This window comes from Dreissena polymorpha, chromosome 2 (assembly GCF_020536995.1).
Source record: "Dreissena polymorpha isolate Duluth1 chromosome 2, UMN_Dpol_1.0, whole genome shotgun sequence".
NCBI classification, from domain to species: domain Eukaryota; kingdom Metazoa; phylum Mollusca; class Bivalvia; order Myida; family Dreissenidae; genus Dreissena; species Dreissena polymorpha.
Genome location: NC_068356.1, coordinates 132,414,920 through 132,435,907, shown reverse-complemented (window position 1 = coordinate 132,435,907; position 20,988 = coordinate 132,414,920). Strand labels below are relative to the sequence as shown.

At 35.9% G+C, this 20,988-nt stretch overlaps 1 protein-coding gene across 1 annotated transcript in view; it reads left to right on the top strand.

Moving 5' to 3' along the window:
- Nucleotides 1-6,598, top strand: part of LOC127870086 (uncharacterized) — a 43,178-nt gene extending 36,580 nt beyond the window's left edge. The window contains exons 9-13 of the mRNA XM_052412746.1: nucleotides 45-125; nucleotides 811-1,065; nucleotides 3,585-3,645; nucleotides 5,842-6,023; nucleotides 6,404-6,598. Of these exons, the coding sequence (XP_052268706.1) occupies nucleotides 45-125; nucleotides 811-1,065; nucleotides 3,585-3,645; nucleotides 5,842-6,023; nucleotides 6,404-6,598 (774 nt within the window). The remainder of the gene's footprint in view (nucleotides 1-44; nucleotides 126-810; nucleotides 1,066-3,584; nucleotides 3,646-5,841; nucleotides 6,024-6,403) is intronic.
- Nucleotides 6,599-20,988: the final 14,390 nt, after the last annotated feature.

Here is a 20,988-nt window from a genome sequence, read left to right as displayed (position 1 = left end):
TTTATTCAATATTCAGTCAGCATTATTGATATTTTAATTTGCAGCCTAAGAAAGATAATCATTTCTGCCAGGAAGAGTGCTCGCAACAAATGCGAAACGACTTACAGTCGGCAGTTTATGACGAGGTGAGAATGAATAAATGCATTTTCATTGACTTGCTCAAGATCGAAGATCATCAGGGCCATATAATGGGAGACGTAAGTATTCACTTATTATACTTGCCCAATTTTCCATTACATTTTGCGCGAAAAGTGCTGAGAAACTAGAACGGAACTCCAATTGTGGATAAAGAAACTAAATACTTATTGCTTCTTAACGGTTGCATCGAAACGCCAAAATGAAGTTTAGCTGATGCTTAACCGTTAAACCACATGACTGTTCATCTTGAACATTTCCGTGAAAATGATCTCGTATTAAAATTACGGGACACGTTGGACCAGTGGTACGGCTTTTGGCCTGAGATACAAAGGTATTGGGTTCGAATCCTACTTGATCCATCACGAATTACTCTGGGCACAAGAAATAAACCTACGGGGTTCCATTCAATCAAGGTGTGAATGGGTATATGTGGGGGAAAGAAGTTTATTTGTTATTGCTGCAACTTGTGTCTAATGTTAAGTAATGGCCGACTTATGAATCGATGATTGGTGCAGGTGAATGCAAAATTCGACAAAATATTATATAAATTGCATCCTTTATATAAACAAACATTTCTTAGCATTTGCAAACCGAATTCTGACAATTCGCCCAATTTTAATGCGTATGCATAAAGATGCACAGAAGTAACGGTTGATTGTCTTCATATTTCAGGCTGCTAATCTTAAAGTTCCCATTGACGATAGGATGATTTATCATATCAAGCATCTCGTAAATGAAAACATAACCCAACCAAGGGAGATCCAGAGGAATGTGAAGATGTTGGTAAAGTCCATCTTTGGCAGTAGACTGCCCAGTGACCTTAATAGAAGGTTCTACCCCAGCAGGGAGGACATACGGAAAATAGTATACAGGGAGAGGATGAGGTTAATGGACGTAAAACTGGACCAAGAGCTATTAGCTGAGAAGGTAGAAAAATGGACCGGTGAGGACACCGGTAATCTAGTGTTCTTTCGTCCGCGGACGGAAGATGGGGACAAGGAAAGCAGCAGTTTCCTGCTGATTTTTCAAAGCGAATGGCTACGACGTCTGCTTGCCAAATACGGCAAAGAGCTAGTATTACTGGACGCAAAATATCGTACCACTAGATACGCTTTACCCTTAATTTTTTCTCTGTGTGTACACTAACAGCGGGTACTACATCGTTGCAACAATGGTAGTCGAGAATGAAAATTCAGTATCCTTAGCCGAAGCCTTAGGCAGATTGAAGGAGGCCAACAGCGGTTTTAACCCATCTGCATTCATGATAGATGCTTCTGAGGTCGAACAGAATGCGATAAAAATGACTGTCCCAAGTATGATAGGATAAATGAGAATTTTTTGTTTGATTTTTAATAACTGCATATTATTAAATATTGCTGATGTATTCATGTTCACTAATTAGAACTTTACATGAGCTATCCCCCTTCTTTCTAAAAGGGCTTTTATTAACATATCTAATGCTTCCAATTTCAAGAAAGGCTGGCATACTAGAACTAAACGCCCAGCATTCCTTTTAAGCTCATCTTTTTTTTTGAAAAAAAAATTATGAGCTATTGTCATCACCTTGGCGTCGGCGTCAGCGTCGGCGTCGGCGTCCGGTTAAGTTGTGTGTTTAGGTCCATTTTTCTCAAAAAGTATCAAAGCTATTGCATTCAAACTTGGTACACTTACTGACTATCATGAGCGGACTGGGCAGGCAAAGTAAGATAACTCTGGCATGCATTTTGACAGAATTATGTGCCCTTTTTATACTTAGAAAATTGAAAATTTGGTTAAGTTTTGTGTTTAGGTCCACTTTATTCCCAAAGTATAAAAGCTATTGCTTTCATACTTGCAACACTTACCAACTATCTCAGGGGACTGTGCAGGCAACGTTATGTAACTCTGACTGGCATTTTGACAGAATAATGGGCCCTTTATATTTAGAAATCGAAAATTTGAATTAAGTTTTGTGTTTTGGTCCACTTTACTCCTAAAGTATCATATATATTGCTTTCATACTTGGAACACTCGCAAACTATCATAAGGGGACAGTACAGGACAAGTTGCATAACTCTGGTTGTCATTTTGACGGAATTATTGCCCTTTTTTGACTTAGTTACTTTGAATATATGGTTAAATTTTGCGTTTAGATCCACTTTACTTCTGAAGTATCAATGCTATTGCTTTTAAACTTCATGCTATCATGAGGGTACTGTACCTGGGAAGTTAAATTTTACCCTGACCTTTGAATGACCTTGACTATCAAGGTCAAATTATTAATATTTGCTAAAATTGCCATAACTTCTTTATTTATGATTAGATTTGATTGATACTTTGACATAACAACTCTTACCTGACATACCACAATAGACTCCATCCAAACAATCCCCCAGAATTTCCCCCCCCCCCAATATTTTTATTCCCTTTTTTTAAAGATCATCTAATAAATGACTTCACCCTCACACTATACTCCCCCCAAACCGCCCCCCCCCCCCCCCATTTTTTTAAAACATGGTTAAAAACTAAAATATTTTTTTTATTGTGTTATGTTTGAATTACCGTCCAACCATCCAACCCAAGAATACACCCCCCCCCAAAAAAAAATTTTTTTTTTGCATTATTTCCCTATTTTTGGAATATAATTTTATAAATGAACACACACCCACAGTATACACCGCTCTCCACCCCACCCTCCCTCCTTTGTGATTGAAGTATTGAGATAGGTCCCTCCACCTTTTAAAGATAAATAGATTAGCGGTCTGCACCCGCAAGGCGGTGATCTTGTTATTTTCGATATGGTAACCTGTTAGTTCAATCGATATTCCTTACTTGAAATTATGTCATGCTCTGCGTATAACAAAATTTCAATCATCAATCGATCATAAAATTGTGTAACCATAACATAAGTCTAACATTCTGAAGTTGAGGATGAAAACACTTATTAAGGTAAAATCAGTAACTTAAGTCCTCGTATTTACTACATCCTAGTGCATGTGTAGGGTTAAGTAGTTATTTTTTTATATTTATTTATTTTCAGACGCCAGCACTTTCATTTGTGACTTCCACAGAAAACAGGCTTGGGTGCGTTGGACAAATTCTACGAATAATGGCGTAACTGATTGCAAAGACACTGTCCTGTCGATGCTTAATGTACGTAAAATGGAAACTGTAACTATTTTTTCAAAATAATTGACCACTGTCCAGACGTCTCCGGTATCACAGAGGTGTCAGTCCATTAAAAGTAGTTTCCCCTTTCCCTTTCTGTCAAACTGAAAATCAACAATTCAATATTAATAGACGTTCATTCACTTGTACGTAACACGTTTCTTAGTTGCAAATTTGATGTATGCAACACTGTTTAGGTTCTTATCCCGTTTAGGCAAGTTTTCTTTACATAAAACTCAGGAGTGAATGCTATTGCATGTTTCGTGGTCCTGAGTATATGGGTATTGTTTATTCAACAGGGTCTTGCTGACGCCATTACCGAAGAGGAGTTTAACCAAAGATTGAAGGACATAACGGAAAGTGAAATCTGGAATTCTAATCACAAATTGAAATAATACATAGAACGACAGTGGCTACCAAAGTACCAGGTATATTTTCTTTTCGGTTATGTCGGTATTAAACATAGTTTAGAATTTCATATACTAGTATAGTTCATAGGTCGAGAATAGATTTAAGTATGTTTTATTAAAACAACTTAAAGGCACATATGGTAGTTTTTCCATTTTTATACATATTGACAAAGAACGAAAAAAAACTTACCATTCAATTTGTATGAAACTTTGCAATATTAAAGAGAATTATAAATTTATAATTGAAACAAATTCATGAAATAAAAGACGGTGGTAGCGGGCCTACTTTTACTTCTTTATATTGAGTGATCTGCCCCTAAAATAGTGAGTTTTTACTTAGGGGTGTAGATTTGGCGTTAGTCTGCCCGTCAGGTATATAGCGTGTAGTTTTTGAACCGTCCGTATGTTCACATTTCATTTAGTCTTTACCTTTTGTCTTTTCATTCATGGAATTATTTGTTTAAAATAATTTATATAAATGTGTAGCAAAGGCAGATGACGTTTTTCGATCAAGACAATAACTCTCTATATTAGGCCAACGTCAGACTAGGACGTTCAAGATAGTGCAATAATGGATGTGTCCTGTCCTGTCCATGTCTTATATGAATTTATTTTGATAGAGCTAGGCAAATATGTGAAGAACGGTACGATTGTTCCTTCGTAGCTCAGTGCATAAGGTTCCGGGTTCGATCCGGGGTCGAGGCACATATATGCCAGTCATGTTACAGCTGAATACTTACTGACAAATGAAGGCTTAGCCCGGCATTTTACCATGTCGCTCCCTGAGATTCGATTTGCATGGATCCATTATTTCAATATATGAATGAATTGACTTTTTTGCACTATGTAATTGGTTTGTTCCGACTTGGGTGTGGGCATTCCGTGGAAACTGGTTGACCCTGGTGATAAACACAAACAACGGCGTTGAGTCACAGAACAAAGTGTTCAAATACGAGTATCTTGCCGCACACAAGGAATCGACTGTAACATGACTTATGCATTGTCTTATAGAAGAATTTTTCGTTGATCATTAAAGAAAGTAAGTTTAAATAGATAATGTTTATGTGAAAACAATTAATACATGCACTTTGATTAAGCATGCCTTCTGCATCTACATGTAATATTTTATTTTTGTTGGAAAGGCCAGGTGACACGTTCTGTAACATGGTGAAACGTAATAGCCAAGTAGTTGATAAAGTGTCATACACAAGTACCAAAAAAAGTTCAATACAAATTTAAAGTCGACCACCAAGTTTTGAACAAAACGGAAAAAAAATAAAACTACCCGCTATTATGCAAATGTTTTCTGCTTTACATGTCCGTAGATAGTTCACAGAGTTTTGATAAAATGCTTAATTTTAAATTTAGACAATATTTTTTACTGGGATAGGGTAAAATTGACATGTTTGTCACTCATAATGTTCTTAAATTATTTTTATTGAATAAGTAAAAAACAGAGGCACTGATCCCTAGGGCTTTCCTTTACCTACAAGAAACAGAAAGAAAATTCATGATAAGAGGAAAGATAACATTTTGCGGCTTGTTAAAAAAATGATGGTCGAAGGGAATTTCTTATTTGAACTATTTTGGGTATAATACGTCACGTGAGTAACTATATTGTTGTTAAGGTATACCATGTTTACATACCTGTTCAAAATACTTGTACATATGTATCCCCAGTATTTTAAAAGATATCTTTATTTTTATGCTTTCGCATTTACCGAAAATTGCGAATATCGACCTAAGTTTTCTTAAAACAGCATATACTTCAAAGTCTAAAGTTAGTTGAAAGTGAATTGTAGCACCGTTAAACGTTCATACATCAAAACGTAATAATAGGGACTTTTTGAAATGCACCATATCGTCCAATGTTTTCTGAAGGACCGAATTTGCGCAAAAGGAACTTATCCCGCCACATAATTATAACGCCCATGGTCTTTTAAGTTAACATAATTTTTTTAAATTTGACAATATTTGTGGTGTTGCTGTGCATATACAAGAAATATTTCTTAGTATAATGACGAATTGCTTTGTTACTCCATCTCGTTTTGGTTAGTTTAGCAAATAACACGTATAAGCGTTTGTTCAAATACATAATTTGCTTATAAATTAATTGTAAAACCTTTACTTTTAAGGTACTTCACAGCAAACATTACAATGTCTCTTGGATGGAGGAAAGCAGCTGAGCACGTGCCTGTCTCCCTTCAGCATAGACCGTTTCAGCTGGTGCAGCATATGAAGGATGTTGAGACTAAAGCGTTATCAATCACAGCTGATTATATCACGCGTCTGGACGAGATTTCATTCATTGTCAGATCAGGTGCGAAAGTATACCCGATTTGTCTCGGAACGGAAGCGACAATGCCATCATGTGAGTGCAGACCCTTCCGGAAGACCCATATGCCTGTAAGCATTTTGCAGCAATATTTCGTCATTTTGATGACGTGTCTTTTTCTTCGCTGTGCGATATCTACACTGCAAACCCTATTTTCAACCTCGACGGCGACCACTTCAACAAATCTGATAACACTCTACCGTGTTTCCTAAATGAAGATAACTCCATGGAAGGACTAGGAGAGGTAGAACAAACTGATGATAATCTACACTGCGAACCTCTATCCTCTTCGCTATTAACAGGAATAGAGGCAAGTTAAAAAAAAGTTCGAGAACTGCTGAGCAAATATTACAATCTCTGTTTCCTGATCCAGTCAAAAGAATGTCTTGAGGGTGTAAGGGAAACATTGAGTAGCGTAGTGGAACAGATGACAGAAGCATGTCCAAAGAGTGGTGGACTTTTGTTGGAGAAAACTGAAAGTAAGAGGCCTGGTATGACTGAACTTCCGAAGCGCAAAAGACGCAAACAGGATGCCGCCAAGACAGGTACGATCATGTTGATCATGTAGAACAAAGATTTGCTCTTTCGTGCATATTTTAACAAAATTAGTGTCACCGTCTCTTTACACGTGCGGGCTTATCAAATGTCAGCAGTCAATCCTCAAACACAAATCTATGTCTGTATTGAGCAAATTAAAGTTAAATTATTATTATTCGATATAGCGATTGAGTAAGCAATTCCTGGGGTAGGTGCTCAGATTTTCATTATATTGTACATTTATATATACAGTTTTCTCGATGAAACATGCATATTTTCCAAATTCATTTCAGAAACTCCGTTTGTCGATGATGATAGTTTAAAGGAGAACCCGCCCGAATATGCGAAAGTTGTTTTATTTGTGATAAGTATATTTTTACAGATTTGTGATAATATTGATGATGCTTTTGTGATATATGCGAAAGATGTTTTATCTGTGATAAGAATATATTGAAGAATTTGTAATAATAGTTATGTTTTTGTGATATTTACGAATTTCCGAAGATCGTTTTGTCTCTAATAATATATTGTGATTATCTTACAATGTTCACACACTTAAGCAGTAACGTTTTGATATACATGAATTATACAGATGCATATTGTAATCAGTTGCCTCTAATGTCAGAGTTAAAATTGTTTATCTTGTAACATATTCAATTAATTTTTGAACAGTGTGTAAATGATTAAGGTTTGTGATGTTTATAAGTTTAGTTACAATAAACACTTTTGAATATATATGATGTAATGCTTAAAACAGTTTAATACTTTTGCTTATATATTATTAATTGATTAAGATATGATAAAAGTTAATAATATTCTATAAGTCTGTGATAATAAGTGTGATTACAGAAATCACATTTGTTGATATTTATGAAATAAGTGTGATACAATTTGTAACGATGAAAACACCTTATGATTTCTGTCCCTAAATATTTTTGTATACATGCGAATTAGTTTTGATTGAAATTTCATTACATTGATCTATGTCTGACAGTTACAAGTTGTTTTATTATTTTCTATCCATATGAAATGCAATAAATGTTCTCTGCATTGACATTCAACAGTTGTTTATAAATACTCATTGTTTTCTATCGTTGTAAAATGCAATAAACGTTCTCTAAATTGACACTTAACTTGAGCTTTGAACCTACAGTTTATATTTGCAAGTTTGTATTTCTGACAAAATGAAGGTATGTTTGACCCCTCAGACTGACCTTGAAATTGAGGTAAGGTGGTGTAATTGTCAATGTGTAATAGTAATAGGGTATTAATCAATGGCATGCCAAGTTATATCAAAATGTCACTACGTGTTAAAAAGATATTAAGTATTATTTGTAGATAGTAAACATTTTTCAATATTTTCCGTTGCCATGGAAACGATTATTTTGGAACTTTATAACTGCACTACCCTGCTGCTGTCTTTTCTATTGAAGCGTATTCAGATGTGTTTTATGTGTTCACAATTATTATAAGAATCTATTGAAACAAAAAAGCACGATGAACTATAAAACCAAAAAATCATAAAAATAGTGCATATTTGACCTTTATCGCTTATTTTGTGACCTTTTGACCTCTAATGATGACACTTACCTGAACATACACAAACAAATATTTAATTGAGGGTCAACAATGTGTGACACATGCTAGTTACAAATAATTTCTTAAAAAGGTTACAATTTATTGCACACAAATATAACACAAATGTCTGAAAACCAAAAAATATCCAAAATATTGACCTTTGACCTCTGACTGTGACCTTGGCATCATAAATTTACAAAGCATATGTATATTATCGTCATGACTAGTATATTATAAAGTAACATGCCTAGTTTCATGAAAATATTTCCATTAGTTTAAAACAATATTAGGAAAGACTTAGACTAGTAGAAATTCAAATTTTAATCATACTGTTGCCATGGAAACGCTCATTTTAGTGCTTTATAGATGTACCCCAATTCTGCTTCCATCTTTATTTTCATCGCCATACCTTTCACGTCGATATCTGAAAGTGTAAAACGGGTAACACAATTTTGAAAATTTTCCCCTACTTATAGTGCACGCTCAACAAGCGTCGGATGCCTGTCGGGCTTACCTTGTTTTGGTCAGGGATTTTAATTAGGGTCGGCGACAAATACAGCCTATTTAGCGTATAAGGCGCTATTTACATGGCGAGTAAATATGCACCTTTTAGGGCCGCTTCAGGACAAAAAAGAGTTATTCACCGGGAGCGACCCAGTGCACGCCGAACACTGGACGGCTGCATGTCGGGTCCATGTAGTTTCGGCCGGGGGTTTAATTAGGTCCGGCGTCAACTTCAGCCTATTAAGCGTATTATGCGCTATGTACATGGCGAGTGGGTATACACCTTTAAAGGCAGTTTTTGGACAAACACGTTATCCCCCGGAAGCGACATAGTGCACGATGAACTCACGTCGGCTGCTTGTCGGGCTGATTTAGTTTCGACCCGAGGTTTTCATTAGGGTGCGCGTCACATACGGCCTATTTAGCGTAATAGTCGCTATTTACATTGCGAGGTTGTATGCGCCATTTAGAGCCGCTTTCGGACAAACAAGAGTTATCACCCGAAAGCGATCTAGTGCTCCCGTTGGCTGCCTATCGGGATGATCTAGTTACGGCCCGCGGTTTTAAATTGTTTCTTCTTCACATAAGCCTATTTAGCGTATTATGCTCAATTTACATCTCGAATGGGTATGCACTTTTAATGGGCGCTTTCGGAATAACAAGAGTTATTCCGCGGAAGCGACCTAGTGCACGCTGTAATCCCGTCGGCTGCCTGCCGGGCTGATCTAGTTTCGGCCCAGGGGTTTTAATTATGGTCGGAATCACCTACAGCCTATTTAGCGTATTATGCTCTATTTAAATGGCGAGTGGGTATGCAGCTTAAAGGGCCGCTTTGGAACTAACAAGATTTGATTTTATCTGAAGGGACTAGCAATCATGATACATCAACTATCTCCGGAATCCACCGTGAGATTTAAGCAATAACTCGTCTGCTGATCCAGAGTGCGGGACTAGTTTACATATTGACATTTTGGCAATAGTCCGAACGCGTGTCACACATTTGAATGGAATGGAAAAAAAACGACAGTGTAAATAAAACAAAAGATAGAAAACTTTCGCAAATAAGAAACAGATAAATGTGGTCATGGTGTTCTTATTAATCATGACAACTCCTTATTCATGTTAGACTTTTAAAAATTTATTTGACTTTTATCATTATAATTGGTGCCATATGGGGTATTTGGTTACCTACGTTTAGGGTAATTTACTGATGCTCAATTGTTCATTGTCGACTCGACTACTACTTAAATGTACCCCGGGTACTCTTAAATATACTTAAATGTATCTCGGACACGAAAAATATACTGAAACTAACCCGGAAATTTTTACGCGAAATTGGCCGTTGTCGGCGAATTATTTTCAAATTAAGTATGTTTATATTTATGTCAATATTCTGTAAAATTGCCTCTACATTATCGCATCTCCTACTTAAAAAAGCATGATGAGGCAGGTTGTGTTCAAAGAGAATTTTGTTTTGTTTCCCGTAGCGAGTTTTACGACATCGGATTGTGGGCGGGGATAAAAATCGGTTACAGTAAAAATTGGCCGGGTACGTGTTAGTACTTTGTTTGTACCCGGAGTACATTACGGTTTAACTGTTTTGTTGCGTGATATATTGTGAATTATTTTTCGATTTTTTTTAATTTTTAGTTGAGGCATGCACCATGTTTGGATTGTATGTTGTATGTATAATACCTTCAGGGATTGAATCTTGAGTATTGCAAGCAATTAAAAGCAATTAAAAGCAACGGTGATGTAAGAATAGATCGCATACATAGTTCGGCTAGAAATGTCACGTTTGTTCATGAACGCAAACGATATAATTCAATACCGTTTCAATTATTCGTAATTCTAAAGACTTCGTGCAATCATGACAAACGTTTTGGTCTTTATTTGAAGAGGCGATGAATCTCAAAATACTTTTTTTGCAAGACTATTGCAGTCGTTAATTAATGATGTATGCGCAGAGCTAATTAGTTTGAAGGGGTGCATAATTGAACCTCGGCGGTACGTTTGCCAATTAGAACGATTAAAGGCTTTATTTGGCTATGATTCTGAGTGCAATTCCATTTGTAGTATTCTTCATTCAGTGTCAATATTGAGTGGCTGCTAAAAAGCACAAAATAGGTCCAATAGCAACACTTTGGTACATTTTATCATTCAATTTAAATGAAATGAAACACTCGTCGCTTTTTAAACAACTTTAACACAAAATTACAAAACAATATTTGTTAATACAGTACTAGAGCCCATGCTGTGAATGACAGTAATTTGGAGATAACGCCATACATATTAGTTATTCTTAGCTCTCGCTTTATACTCGTGCTTTTGTACTTTGTTATAATGTTTGGAAATATGATCAATGTTTTTTTGCCATAGAGGACATATTAAAACAGTGTTTCTCCCTAACTGAATTAAACTGGTTTAAGTAAAACTGGTGACCCCTGGGCCAGAGGGCTTACTACTGTTACTTACACTGATAAACTTAAACCGCAATGCACATGACTTCCACATTTAGTATATAGAATATACAAAACTCTACCGAGTTATTTAACATTATGCCCCTGATGTCAAAACTTGCCTTACGCTTGGGGTCACTTGTTTTACATAAACATATAAGGATGACAATCCTTTGTTCTGTCCTGTAAATTACCAATACAAATGACTACAAAATCAGCAATTTTCAGATAAAGTAAGCCAAACATGTCACACAATTATAAAGTGTTGGGTATTTTAAACTGAAATTGAAAGGATTGTTAATCTTCGTATATTGAAAGGCTCCGAAGACGGGAGTTCAGCTTGCCCTAAGTCGCTTCCGGGGGATAACTCTTGTTTGTCCGAAAATGGCCCTTAAAGGTGCATACCAACTCGCCATGTAAATAGAGCCTAATTCGCTTTATAGGCTGTAGGTGACGCAGACCCTAATTAAAACCCCGGGCGGAAACTAGATCAGGACGACCGGAAGCTGACGGGATTTAAGCGTGCACTAGGTCGCTTCCGGGGGATAACTCTTGTTTGTCCGAAAGGGGCCCTTAAAGGTGCATACCCAGTCGCCGTGTAAATAGAGCCTAATTCGATAAATAGGCTGTAGGTGACGTAGATCCTAATTAAAACCCCGGGCCGACACTAGATCAGCCCGACAGGCAGCTGACGGGATTTCAGCGTTGAAAATCCCTAGGCCGACAACCACTGGTCTGCAAAACACCCGCAAAACAAGGCCTCCAGTCACAACCAAAAATAGATTCAGACACTATTCAGTGCAGCTCATCAACAGCTTGAAAATAAAGCACAAAACAATTCAGAAAATGCTCTTTAAATTGATATCTGGGGTAACATATACCTTTTCGGGGGTCTCCGAACCCCATTTTTAGATAAACCCGACAATCACATGTATTTTTTCGGGCAAGATTACGCACACAGTCAACAACAAGCTTTGCACTATCACAACAAATGCTTTCAAACTGAGCCAAACATAATGGGTCATTACCATTAAACTTGTTTGCACTCCTAACTTATTTAAACCCACTGTTGAAATATGTCAAATGCCGGCTGCTTTAAGCAGGAAGTACATGTGTTTACTTCTCACTGAGCATGTGCAGAATGTTGACTAAAATCAAGGTTACTTAGTTTCGATTTACTAAAAACAAGTGAAATTACTAGAATATTGACCATTGTTACTTACATTTCAGCTTCTGGAGAGAAAAAAACAATTTTGTTAGGCCTTACACCTTAAAATCAGGAAATTGACCAGGGCCAATGCGCAATAGGGCTAACAAACTGTAGACTGCCACCGAAAGGTGCATATCCACTCGCCATGTAAATAGAGCCTAATTTGATAAATAGAGCATAATACATACGCTAAAATAGTCTGTAGGTGACGCCGACCCTTATTAAAACCCCGGACCGAAACTAGATCAGGACGACAGGCAGCTGACGGGAGTTCAGCGTGCACTAGGTCGCTTCCGGGGGATAACTCTTGTTTGTCCGCAGGGGGCCCTTAAAGGTGCATACTCACTCGTCATGTACATAGAGCCTAACTTGCTAAATAGGCTGTAGGTGACGCCGACCCTAATAAAAAACCCGGGCCGAAACTAGATCAGCCCGGCAGGCAGCCAACAGGAGTTTAACGTGCACTAGATCGCTTCCGGGGGAAAACTCTTGTTTGTCCGAAAAGGGCCCTTAAAGGTGCATACTGACTCGTCATGTAAATATAGCCTTATTCGCTAAATAGGCTGTAGGTGACGCCGACCATAATTAGAACCTAGGACCGAAATTAGATCAGCCCGACAGGCAGCCAAAGGGAGTTCAGCTTGCACTAGGTCGCTTCCGGGGGATAGCTTTTGTTTGCCAAAAAAGCCCTTAAAGGTGCATACCCACTCGCCATGTAAATAGAGCATTACACATACGCTAAATAGGCTGTAGGTGACGCCAACCCTAATTAAAACCCCGGGCCGAAACTAGATCAGCCCGACAGGCAGTAGTCGTGCACTAGGCCGCTTGCGGGGATAACTCTTGTTTGTCCGAAAGGGGCCCTTAAAGATGCATACCCACTCACCATGTGAATAGAGCCTAATTTGCTAAATAGGCTGTAGGTGACGCAGGCCCTCATTAAAATCCCGGGCCGAAACTAAATCAGCCCGACAGGGAGCCAACGGGACTTTAGCTTCCACTAGGTCGCTTCCGGGGGATAACTCTTGTTTTTCCAAAAAGGGCCCTTAAAGGTGCATACAAACTCGCCATGTAAATAGAGCATGATTCATACGCTAAATAGGCTGTAGGTGACGCCGACCCTAATTAAAACCCCGGGCCGAAACTAGATCAGGAAGACAGGCAGCTGACGGGAGTTCAGCGTGCACTAGGTCGCTTCGAGGGATAACTCTTGTTTGTTCGAAAGGGCCCTTAAAGGTGCATACCCACACGCAATGTAAATAGAGCCTAATTCGCTTAAATAGGCTGTAGGTGACGCAGACTCTAATTAAAACACCGGGCCGAAACTATATCAGCCCGACAAGCAGCCAACGGGAGTTAAGCATGCCCTAGGTCGCTCTCGGGGGATGACTCTTGATTTTCCGAAAGGGGCCCTTAAATGTTCCAAACTTGCTAAATAGGCAAAATATGCCTAATATTGCATCTCAATAGGCTAAATAGGATAAAAAGGATGTATGTATCAACTTATGTACTTAACCGGCTAAATAGGCTAAATTGGCTAACTTCGCACACGTCCTATTGTTATCGTCCTACATTAACAATTACAAATGGTATGCACCTTTTATTAAAGAAAGACATTCTACAAAACAACGCTCTTTTTGCATATACATTTTTTCCTGAAGCATAACTTGAAAACTTGTTTCTATTGCTCCAATATTTTTAAGAAATAGGTCTTTGCTTATTTTAGTTCTTCCATTTTGTTTGGAGGATATCTTGAAAATTAAACAAGGTAACACTATAATAGGTGGGTAGATCTAATTAAGGTGATGCGATGTAACTATCACAAAGCCACTTCTCATGCTTCAATATTTCCAGTGATTGTCCCCTTTAAGTATTTTATTCTTATATTGTGTTCAGATGTTATCTAGGGAATTATAAGAGGTATCAACTTAGAACTTAATTTATTCAAACTTGTCAAGCAGTGGATGACCAGTGCATAAGAACTATAACTCCTGCTTTCATATCACAGTTATTTCCCTTGCGAATGGTCATTTGGAAATTTTGTCAAGTTGTTACAATTTTCAGGGAGCAAGTTTAAAACTTTAAAAGTCACAACACAGTATTAAGACTACATTTTATTTACACACTAAAATAATACATATATACACCAATTAAATTAATGAATAACTCACCCACACTTTTTGTATTATTACGTGTGAATGCATAACTCCACCCCAACCCCAGGTTTTCTCTGTTTCTATGTTATATAGTATACTCACATAAATATAAGTTACAAAATACTTGACAAACTGACAGACTTGCATATGATGAGCAATACCATAAGTAAACTAATCGTCAAAAGAAATCATTTTAATAGACTGTTCTTTAATGTTTGTACAATCTTTTCAAACCAGGTTTCGATTAAGCTATTCGATTTGCATTTTTTGTTAATTATGTATTAGCATATTTCAATTTCAATTTCAATTTCTCACTGATACCGATTTGGTAAAGACATGCTTCATTGGATATGTGTTTCATACAGGGAATATTGAATATGTCATTTACCAACAGTGTCTTAAATACATTGTAAAAGTTTAACAAATACTTGACACACGGACAGACAATGTTCATACACAAATTAATGACATGCATATCATAAAAATATCATAAGATATTTATAAACAATAAGTGAACTGATCCTCAAACAAAATCATTGTTACAGTCTGTTCTTCAATGTTCGAACCATCCTTTCAAACCTAGTTTCAATTAAACTAATTAGTTGTTTCTTTTACGTATGATATTTGAGCATATTTCTATTTCAATTTCTCACTGATACCGATATGGTAAAGACATGCTTCATTTGATATTTGTAATAAATTATACAGGGAATATTGAATATTTCCTATTCCAACAGTCAATGTACATTGTACACAAAACTGCAACACTATTTTAAATGACAACTGTTTATATGACTGTGTACATTAGCATACATGTATGTCATCCTACTGCAACAGTCACTGTGCCTTAAACACTGAAATGTCATTATCTCGCATCATTCCTACAATGATTGAGTCTCTGTGCTTACTGTAGTATACATATAATGGGCTAGTCACACCATCCTTCTGTGTGACCATCCCTGCCAGAGTCTGTCTCCCATCTTTGTCCATCTGGGTGATTATGTCTTTATAGTATCCGCACACCAGAACTTGTCCTTTATCTGTCACATGTTGGCCTTGTAGTACTGCTATAAGAGGGTTCAGTTGAATATCAGTCAGGGTGGAGATCTTTCTGCCATCATTGGATAGTGTGACCAGCTGTTTACTGGACTCATAAATCACATATATCTTGTCTCCATCTGGACTCACTGCCCAGGAGGTAACTGTGGTATGGAAGACAGTGATGATGAGGTGTTGTTATAATGTTGAAATGAAAGTGTGATATAAAAAGTAGCGAGTCGTCTAATGTTCTTCTTACAAAATTAAGTCCAGTTGTATTATTTTATTTAGTACATACATAAAACACTTTATAAAATAATAATTATGATTATTAAACATAAAGTGCAGTAATGTCAACAATTTATTTATTTAGATACGTAGGTTAAGTGTTTGACTTTGTGGAATAATTATCAAAGATATAATTGTCTAAATTAAATATATAATTGTATATGTTTCATAACAATATTTCCTTGATTTGCAAAACCTCGTATTACGGAATATGCATTAAAAACTACATAAATAATTTGTTTCAAGCTGTGCTGATCATTATTTACAAACAATATTTGTTTGATAAGATTACTAGTATGTGGAGCTTCATTTCAGTGACAGTAGAAGCATGGTCTTACAAGTTTTGAACATTAGAATATTGCTAGGAATAAATATTACCTGTGCATGGACCTGATGTATCACGAAACATCTCCCTCACCAGTGTTCCATCCACAGTATAGTGAAACAGAGCTGTACCATCTGTAATGTACAGGTAACCATCCTGATGGGCAATACCAATGCAACAATGTTCTCGCTTCAGTATCCTGTTCTTTATCAACTGACCATTGGTCACTCTGATAAAGTGGACTTCTTTGTTACTCATAGTTACAGCAACCAGGCTGGAGTCAATGCTGCACATGGACCATGGTGTACTAGGCAAGTCATAGTGGGCCACCACCTTGTAGGTCCTATCCAGGAGCTTCACTTAACGGTTGTGCTGGTCTGTGATGAGGAGTGCTCCAGAAGCTGTCTCACAGATACCTGTGATACAGCATGTGTTTGTATCACCCTTAATCATCACATTGTACCTATTACTACTCTTCACTATTATGATTTCATCATGCTTACTGCACCTGTTTGTGATTGTGCCATTGTGCTCAGTATTTGTTCCAATCCTGTGAGAGTGAAAAGGGTTTGTTGGATGGTTGTATCAGGCTTAAAGGCTAGTGTCCTCTAATTCTTTGTGTCATTTCTTGTAAAGCTAATTCTACCTTAAGGGACAGGTCAAGACATTTTCTGTACTTGATAAAACAAAGTGCTTCACTTTTGTCTTTTATTATCAGCAATTCATCATGAAGGCATGTAATATTGTGATGGTATTACTGCAGTTTTCAATGTCAGTTTTAATTAATGTTCTCATTGTGACCAGAAATGTGTCCCACTCCTTCTTGGTATATTTCTCCAGTTTATCCAAAGAATCATTAATTGTCTTTCGTTAAGCATTGATTTCTTCCAGGATTTTCTTGTACGATTTCTCAAGAGACTTAATACTCTTCTATAAGTCATCTTTCTCAAGTATCAACTGTTTGTGTTGTGTATAAATAGTTGCTGACAACTACTTGAAGTCTCCTTTTTGATGCAGCTGTTTCACTTTGTCAGATATTAGTACCAAATGACTGCATTTTCTACAAAAACATCAATTAACATCATCATGTATATGTTTTCCCAAAGGATGGTTAATATTCCAAGACATACAATTTATTTTGAATCATATTATTTTGTCACACACATTATCTTTAAAAACATATTACAAAGTCAAAGTACAAGGTCACATAAGTTTTGAGCATGACATTTGTTTGCGCACTATATTTATTTCAAGAACACATTGACATGTGATCATAAAAATTGGAAAAGTGGTTAAATGGGTGGAAAAGACGTTTTTAACCCCAGCCTAAGCCATAATATTATATCGTTTATTAAGGGATTTGCCCCCATCCATAAACAAAATTTAGTCAAGCAGGGGATATCAATTCATCAAATGTGCTTGTTTTATTTTGAGATCACAAGGTTAAAGGTCAAGATCGTATGATTTTGTATAAAGAAATTGTTTTCTGCATGATATATATATAATGATTTCATCTATAATCATCTATATTGTTATGCTTGTTAGGAGGAAAGAAAAGTTATATTGAGGTCAAGAGGTCAAAGATCAAGGTCACATGTGATTGATACATCACAATTGTTTATATATATTTATATCTATAACTCTCTTAGCATCATTTAAATCATTATGCTGTTTTTTCTTTATCAAGAATGACCCACAATGATTATCAAGTCAAGAAAGCATAGGTCAAAGCCACAGGTATGACTTTGCTGCATTTTCCAATTATCTCTTGTTTCATGAGTGATGCAGTGGTTAAATATCAATATTCAACTAATATAAGATGACGTTGACAGTTGACAAAACATTAGACAGTTGAAAACAATGTATCAGGAACTCTTATGAAATATTTACTATCTTGGGAGAAATAAAGGATTGCTAAAAATTGGTATAGACATTTAAAAAAGTATCTTCATAACAAGTGCATACGTACTTACTGATGACTGTGGAAATGACAGACATGACATATCAGCTGAATGTGTTCCTCACAGAATATTGTCAGTTTTTCTTTCCGGTGTTTCTTACATATCTCTTGTTCAACCACATCAGTCTCAGGCCATAGGCTGATGTTTTCTTTGCGCAAAAGTGCATGCTTCTTGTAAAGATAGTTATGATACTCCACACATTGTCTACAGTAAAATTTAGGACAGTCGTCACAGAACCATTCAGCCTCTGTATTTCTGTCAGATTCCTGTCAGGTGAAACAATTAAAGTAAAAAATAAAGTCACGTCCTTTATGAACCCTCTTTATTATAAGCCATTTGTTTTACTTTTGATATTTCTATCGTTCAATATTGAAGTTCAATCTTAGTAACAAACGTCAGACAGTTTCCGGTCATGTGATTGTGTATTGCGTCTTACATTGTTTAAAAATGTCAATAATCAATACTTCGACAGATAAACATGGTATATTTCGACTCAATGCAACAGTTAAACGTCAGGGAACTAACTACGTTTTTATGTTAAGTGTAAATTTAGAATTTAGAACTTAAAATTGTGTAAAATATACACACTTAAATTGAGGGATGTTAGTATAATCGGAAACATTAGATTTAGAGAGTAACTGCAAACTTTAACAATATAATTATTATAATTATTATCAATCTAACAATGAAATATTGGCCAGTCGTGAGTGTTACCTGTTTCCCTTTTATTTATGTAGTGAACATTTTAAAACGTCATTTTGAAGTTTGAACAGTGCGAGACGCTATATGTCCTGAGCATTTCAGAATTACAATAGTTTAATAATAATTAATATTTAAACTAGTGATATTATGCAAATAATAATCCGAGAAACAGATATATTTTTTTAATCATACCGCTGCATTGATATATTCCAGATATAACACTGCCTGCCATATGTTTTATATCAGTTCAACAGGAAGTTTTTATATCAGTCGATGATAAAACGTTTGCCATAATACTCGGAATCAGCTATAAAAAAGCATTTTTAGTAAAATCGAAACAGATTCAACAAAACAAACAATTTGATACCAAGATGTTTTACAAACAAGCGCAAGTGCTCATGACATCATTATTATCACATCAAACGACAATAAATATGTTCTTTCCCGCTAAAAAATGCAGCGTCCTAGCGATTTTTTCATTATTTCTTTAAAATCGGGGGTATGATAAACAGAAACACAGGTTACTACCTGATCGTTTTGTAATATGTCGGGCTCGGCACAAATATAATAACGGCTCGTCAAGCCTCGCTGTTATATTTTTCTAAGCCTCACCTGATATATTACAAAAAGATCAGGCAGTTATCTGTTGTTCTCTATATATTTTATAAAATCACTTATAAAATCATCTAATATGGTCATCGAAACAATTTAAATGATTTAACTTCTCTAGCTACAATTTTCGAGGTCCAGTGACAAAAGCTGAAGCTTCGCCTTTTTACTTTCAACTTTAGCACAGGCCTTGTTATGTAGTTAATTAATACTTTATTGAGTTGAATATTTCTATCATATATACCTATTACCTCCTTGAATATTGTTCATAAAATTGTGTCAAATACCTACTCGGATAATAAACATTTACAATGGCAGAAATTTCCTTGACATATATTTGTGTATTGTTGCCTCTTACATCATGTTTTATGGAACAGACATCATAAAAGTGACTCTTTAATGCAGATGTGATATGATGGTCAAAGAAAGCTACTTATACCACGTTAATTTACGTAAAAGTACTGGGAATGATTGTATTTATAGTCATGTCTTTGGTCATAATATTTAGTAATACGTATTATAAGCCTTATGCAATGCAGGAAGATATATGCAAAGCAACATTACAAATATATAAACTATTCTGTATACCCCACACAAATCTGTTATGGAAATATTTAAATGTTGTTGAATGTCTTTGAAGAGGAAATTAAAATTGTAAAAAAGAGTAAGAATGAAGATAAAATCAATATAATGTGAATTGTAATCCCAGGTTATTAACAGAAAGCTCTTCGGACCCATCATGAACTCTTGTTTGTTAAGAACTTTTTAAGGGGGCATATCACTTGTAACAATAAAATTATAATGTAAAAAGTTTGTTTAAAATTATTGCGTCACACATATATCTCATGTTTATAAACTCTAAAAAATGTTGTTGTTTTTTTTTAATTGAACTAGTTGTCTCAGGTGCACTTGGGTATGTGAAATAAGTTAAGTCATTATTCATGCCATGTAACTGAGATGACAATATGTCTGTGCTAACTTATTATAAAAAACGCGACTTAGAATGGTAAAATTCTCATTTAATATTTTTAGGTTCTTATTGACTATTTTTGTAGGCCTGAGTGTCAGTCCTGCTTGAATCCTGATCATTTTAATAGTTTTATAATATTGACGGCATTAATACACAAAATATGTGTGGAATATTCTCTTCTGGCTGCAAAGTTACATTTGATTAAAATAAGTTTTAGATGCGTGTTTGGTTTGTTGTCAATCTGGGGTAAATGAGAGGTTCGCCTAGCCCTTTAACCTTGTTAAACCACTAATTATTTACTTTGACCACTCCAAGGCTTTCATCCCAGATTTTGATCATTTCATGTTTATGTGTTTAATAAGTATATTATAACAATAATTTCTCTCCAGATATAGTTTCTGAAGTTTCATTGTTTGCTATATTACAAACTGATCCTGATCACTTTGATAATTCACCAATTTATTTGATTGGTCTGTGTATTTTGTTGTATGGACCATTCTCTGTGTATAAAAGATGTACTTTCCTTGTTGTGCTTTTATCTACACTGTTTTACTTTTTTAAGAGATTGCTTTTCCTATATTTTTTGTTAGGTTTCCATAATAATATCTTGATCCATTTATC